We start from the raw sequence: 6,000 nt of genomic DNA on the forward strand, positions 1-6,000 counted from the left end.
GGAAAATATATGGTATACATACAGGAAGTTATTTTTGTGCAAGAAACTCCCTCAACACCACCATAAAATCTCATAAAAAGAGACCTTTCCCTGTCGAACATCACGTTTGTGTACAATAGAATCCATTATCATAAAACCAAGACAACATAAGTATAAGAATTGTATCTAAAACACTACCTTTTCTAGTCATTATAAGCATGTATGTTGGTTCCTACTTTTAAAACCACTACATTCTCATATAAAAATTAAACTTATTGTTTTGTCCCATAGGCTTTCCATTATTAATCATTTGATTGTGCCAAAACTTTCGTCAGTTCTCGTGCACACGCTACAAGCCGCAATTCTGATGTCTTAAATCGCACTACAAGGGACTGTTCTGAAAAGAGGATAAGGTCATCTTTTCCAGAGCAAAAAGACAACAGTTTTTTCATTACACTTGCTCGTAAATAGTATGTTTGCATGGTGGCTAACTTGACTATAATGCCCCAAATAAAACCCTATGGCATTTTTTCTTCCTTTTTTTTTAAATTAAAACATTCGCTTAAAACGTTATCTAAACAGAAATTTAATTGCAATGCAGCCACATAATACTTATTATTATTAAGAATTTCTTAAAATTTATTTTAAGTATTTTCTGTATAAAAATTTAGCAATTTTTTTACAATCCATCAGGTTGTATGCGTTTTTCTTCTTAAAGCATTTTAGTTCGAGTTGTATTATCTATGGAAGAATAGCTATATAGCAGGCCATCTGTTGATAACAAAACAAACACCTGCCACTTGCAAAATCTTTAATTGTTGTGTTGTGTTCACAAACTACTGCACATAGTCATTCCTACTTGACATTGGCGAAATCATCGTTAATTTCGATGGAGCTATAGCATTCAAAAGAAGAACAACATGATATTAAGCGTTAAGTCTTTTTCGCGTTTTCTTGTAAAATTGGCTTTTTACTTGTCCACTAGAGCTATCCACTAGAGCTACAGATTTATTCATAAACATTGTATTTATTTCCTCGCAAATGTGATGAAAACAATGTATGTATCACAGATGGTAAAAAAATACAAAACTCGAGTTATAAAGGACTTCAGCCTTTGGCTTCGGGCTCGTTAGTAATTTCTTGTTTGCCATCTTTAAAGCACAAGGTACTATTTATTTTCTTTTAGAGGCATTGCAACGCATTCAGGATACAGCTAATTTATTATAATTATGTGTAAGTCTGGGCATGCCTGAATTTTATACATTATACACTGAGGAGCATATAATTATTTTCTTTTCCTAGTTTATACTTTGTTGTTTTTCAATGAAAAAATCAATTATGCCTAGATATTGTCATCGCTTTGCCTTAAGAAATTGGTTTCATATCAGAAACATTTTCACTTCATTTTCTACAAACTAAACACCGGACTATTTTAGATGAGGCAAGCTGCCAATCAATGAGTTTGCTCATCAATTACGTGAACTTTTATGGAGGTGAACTTGATTGAGTCGAATGTGTTTCAAATAATTGTTTTAGTGATTGTACGTGATTATCAGTCTTATCATTGGTCATTTTTGTATTAGTGGATGAGTCAATGCAATATTATTGTAGTGTTAATTAAATGCAAATATGAATGCACAGCAAACTGGCATGCCAGCTTTTCTTTTGAGAATATCTACTCAGTCACCTATTAAAATAGTAACAACCTCTCAGGACTATATTACTACCATGACAACTTCTGTTCCGTGACTTTTAATAAATCTTCAGATTTTACTTTTATACAAAAATAAATATTTTTTTTTTTTTAACGCACACACTCAACATAGCCCCGCACTAGGGAAACCCTGTGTCGCGGGTGCCATGGACACACACATAGACAACCACAAATTACACCCAAACTCACGAGAGAAATAAATGTAGGTCATACAAATATTTCTCCCGGCCCGGGAATCGAACCTGGGACCTCTGCGTGGCAGTCCGGCATGGTAACCGTTCGGCCACGGAGGCAGTTTAAATATATCACTCTAAATGGTAATATATGTAATGGTAATAGTCAGATATATTTAAATATATCACTCTAAATGGTAATATTTCTGTGCAGGACAGGGTTGGGAGTCATCGCAGAGCACGCTTGCCAGTATGAACGTACCTTGCTACCAAATACAGATCTATTAAGTGTCAGATAGTACAGCAAAAACTTTAAGGTTTATTTTTGGTAAATTTATTATGTTAATTGTAAAAAGTCATGGAATAAAAGCTGTTGTTTATGATGTTAGTAATTTAATCTTCCAAGGTTATTAGCATTTTAAAAATAGCTCTGTATAATTCTGTTTTGTTCAAAGGAAAAAAATATTGCAGGTACATGGAAGTTTACTCCGTTTTAATTAAAATTGTAAGTGTTAATTTTATTGTTGAACTACAAAAGATAAAATTGCAACTAGGTTATGGAAATTCAAAACAATATTTAACTGATATCACAATAATGACTAAGAATGATAATTATCTTGAAATCGAAGTATTGAATTGACAATTTGATAAAATCTTTTATTTTATTACATGTCCTTAGTGTATTAAACTTGGAAACTTATATGATTGTATTTAAGACAGTTTTGTAAAGCGCGTGTGCATATGTGTGTGTGTACTAGTGATAAATTAACAATTTTAGTATCAATGTTCAAGGTGTCAATAATGAGTTCAAGTTTTAATTTACAAAACTGCCTCAATGGCCTGGGGCAACGGTTACCATGTCTGACTGCCATGCAAAGGTCCCGGGTTCGATTCCCGTGCTGGGAGAAATATTTGTATGGACTACATTTATTTCTCTAGTTTGGGTGTAGTTTGTGGTTGTCAATGAGTGTGTCCATGGCACCCGCGATACAGGGTTTTCCCTAGTGCGGGGCTATGAGTGTTTCCGCGTTATTACGAACTTAAACAGTGTTAACTGGTTTTTGCAAATTTTACACTAAAAACTATGTTTTGGTAGCAGTTATATACTACTATAAATTCAATCATCAGGTGATGTATGGATGCACTATCTTGTGGCACATATTATACCATTTTATGATTATGACTGCATTTTTTCTGTGTCCATCTGTCTCGAGCTTCATAGCAATCAATGACTTCTTTGGTGCTGGACAAGTCTGCCTAATTGACCCCATTTTCATGTCTTATGGTATGGTGAGCCAGACTAGTGTCCGCAACTCGACATCAAGGTGCCAATTTTGCATGTAAGATTTTCATGACTCACTTTAAAATAAATAAAAGAGAACTTTACTGTTAGGTTAGGTAACGTTCTGCATCTTCAGTTGCCTTGCTTTGCCATTGCTTCTATACATATATTTGATAGAGATTACTTCTGTATAGACCAGAAGGTATGGGTGAAAAAATTTTTAAGCATTACAAAGAAACACCATTTCCTTATTCTCTCATTCTTTACAACAAACAACCTACAATATTATGCAAATGTACTTTTTTAAAGCAGTTGATAACTATGCTAATTGTGATTACTGGGGCGTTGTAGGTTACTAACAATTTTTTAAGGAAATAGACCCTATACAATTGCCGGTAATAAAGCATTTACAAATACTGTTATCAAAATTTGGTTAGAAGACAAAGATACGCAGTGTTTTACAAGACATATTGTTTTTAATTATGATAATCTGTTTGAAGACAGTTAAACAATCGTACTAAGAGTACAGTTGTTGTTTTATTGTAATATGTATCAATTTATTGTTTGGAACGTAATTGTACGTTATGACGTAATGAAAGAAATTTGGCACGTACAGGCCCTTTCAAACTTATTTGAAATGTTAAGAGCGTGTCAAGCTTCACACTTAAGATTTAAGGACTAATAACTACCATCTTCTTGAAAATATATAAATACCTACGTAGTTACTAAACTTATACACAAACAAGAAAATACTCAATACCCTAATTTTGTAGACGGTATTTACATAAGCTATTACCATTATGTGTGCTGCAAGTATCATCTACAATTGGTACTCAAGGCCGTATACAATGACAGTAATTGTCCATTTGAATAGGTTTGTATGGCTGTAGCACAGACAAATATATTTGTTATTTGACTTTTTGTGTTTGATGCCTTGAGTTTTTAGACGTAAACTGTTACTATGCTGGTCACTTTGTTCATTGCTAGTGAGTATACACATATTATATTTTCTTATTGGTAATATATTTATTTGTACCAAAGTCCCCATTTATAAAAATCCTATATAATTAAAAATCAAAGAATGATAACATTTGGTAAAAGAAACTGCTGATCTAGTAGATCACTTGTTGCACATCCGATAGACGCAAATTTTTCTTGTAAGCACATAATCCTATCAGAGAAAATTGAACAACAGGCCCAAGTACCTAAGTATGATGAGTGGCAGTTGTCATTTATTAATGATAAATCACTTCATTTATTATGATAAATCACTTGTCAATTTCAAAATTGGGTGCCCTGACATTACTGTTCTATAGTAATTTTATATTCTCTATGCTAAAAATTAATAAACTTAATAACTGTGCTGCTGAATGCATTTTATGACATATTAAAATTTTATTTGATTGTGTATGAATTTATGCAAGTCTCAAGACAAGTAAACCTATTGTAGTACATTGTGGATATAGCTAAATGATTAAATGTGCATGGGAAAGAATTGTTGCAAATTTAGCAGGGTGGTTTTATCACTGTCTGATATGATAATATGATACGTTTTTTGGTTGTTATGCGGTTTAGAAGTTATGTAAACATTATTTGAGTGGCTTATGACAATAGAGTCTGTATGTTCGCAACTAATGCTGGCAAGTATGTTTTATTTGTCTTATTCTAATTTACATTAAAAGTACAAAAATTTTACTTACGTCAGGATCAACTTCCTTGGCAAGCATGTTTAGCTCTTCTTGCGTGAGCTTGGCAAGCAGCTCGTCGACGTCCACCTCGTCGTAAGACGACAGCTCGCGTCCGAACAGCTTTGCCGGCGTCGTCATCGTTGTTGTTTTCGTTGTGGATGACTTCTGCAAATACCACACAACACTTCACTTTACACTGATTTTTACAAATTTTCAAATTTATTGAAACTGTATGTCATTGTTCGGTTAACAAAAGACTATAATTAATAGGATTTCCAACACGATCCCTTTTTTATTAGCAATGATAAGCAAACTAGCCGATAAAACACAAGTTTTTCTACGAAAATGGTCATTTCACCACACCCTTTGTTTTAATTAATAATCAACACTAGAATACTACTATCGATGAGTAAGCATCCATTGTTTTGTAGTTAGGTAATTGCTTCTATAGAAATAAGAGGTAAAAACACCAATTACTCACTTTGAACTGTAATAAAATGCAATTTTAAATACAATAATGGCAACCAACGATACAAACGCTCTACTCGAATGAGAGACAAATATGGACTAAAGTTGACAGTCGGAAGAGAGAGATAACAAAACGGTTTGTAATAGAGAAGGAAAGAGATAGGACACCATAAAGAGGGGGGTCAACGAAGAGGTAAAACTGGTTCGTTATCAAAAAAATGTTCTTGCAGTACATAGTGTGGAATCATTTTCAAGAAAAAGTTTATTTGCATTCATATCGTTTGTAAATAAATGCATAATATATTTTGCTACGGTATAATTGTGAAATATTAAAATAAATTTTTGCTGTAAATATTTATTCTAAAACTTTCAACATTGATCTTCCACTTTCCGATTTTAATTAGTTAAAACACTTCTATTTATGTGTCAAAAAATTAGTCTTACAAATTCAGATCATTTACAAATAAATGTTATTATTTCATTGACCATCCATTATGATTCTAAATGTTGTATAGTAGAGCCTACCCAAATAAATGAAAGAAATAAAAAAGTTATCAAAAATTTTCCTGCGTTTTTTAGTATGTATACATACAACTGGACATTGGCGTCGTTCGCTATAATTTTTATACTATTTTTACAAAACTACCGTACAAACATAGTCAATTTTAACCCTGACATTGGCAAAATCATCGTGGA

General features: G+C 32.7%; 1 protein-coding gene across 8 annotated transcripts in view; it reads right to left on the minus strand.

Annotated features, from left to right (window-relative positions):
* Positions 1-6,000, minus strand: part of LOC113231987 (tropomodulin-1) — a 118,562-nt gene that overhangs the window by 16,988 nt on the left and 95,574 nt on the right. For 7 of the 8 annotated variants that reach the window (XR_003310588.1, XR_003310587.1, XM_026466601.1 and 4 more), the window contains exon 2: positions 4,849-5,001. Coding sequence is in view for 6 of the 8 variants with exons in the window: in XM_026466601.1 (XP_026322386.1) it covers positions 4,849-5,001 (153 nt within the window). In the remaining 2 variants the exon portion in view is untranslated. Of the gene's footprint in view, positions 1-4,848; positions 5,002-5,317; positions 5,337-6,000 lie in introns of those variants that run through there. The other variant, XM_026466602.1, reaches the window with a different exon arrangement.

This window comes from Hyposmocoma kahamanoa, unplaced genomic scaffold (assembly GCF_003589595.1).
Source record: "Hyposmocoma kahamanoa isolate Upper Pololo Valley unplaced genomic scaffold, ASM358959v1 66, whole genome shotgun sequence".
Classification (NCBI taxonomy): Eukaryota; Metazoa; Arthropoda; class Insecta; order Lepidoptera; family Cosmopterigidae; genus Hyposmocoma; species Hyposmocoma kahamanoa.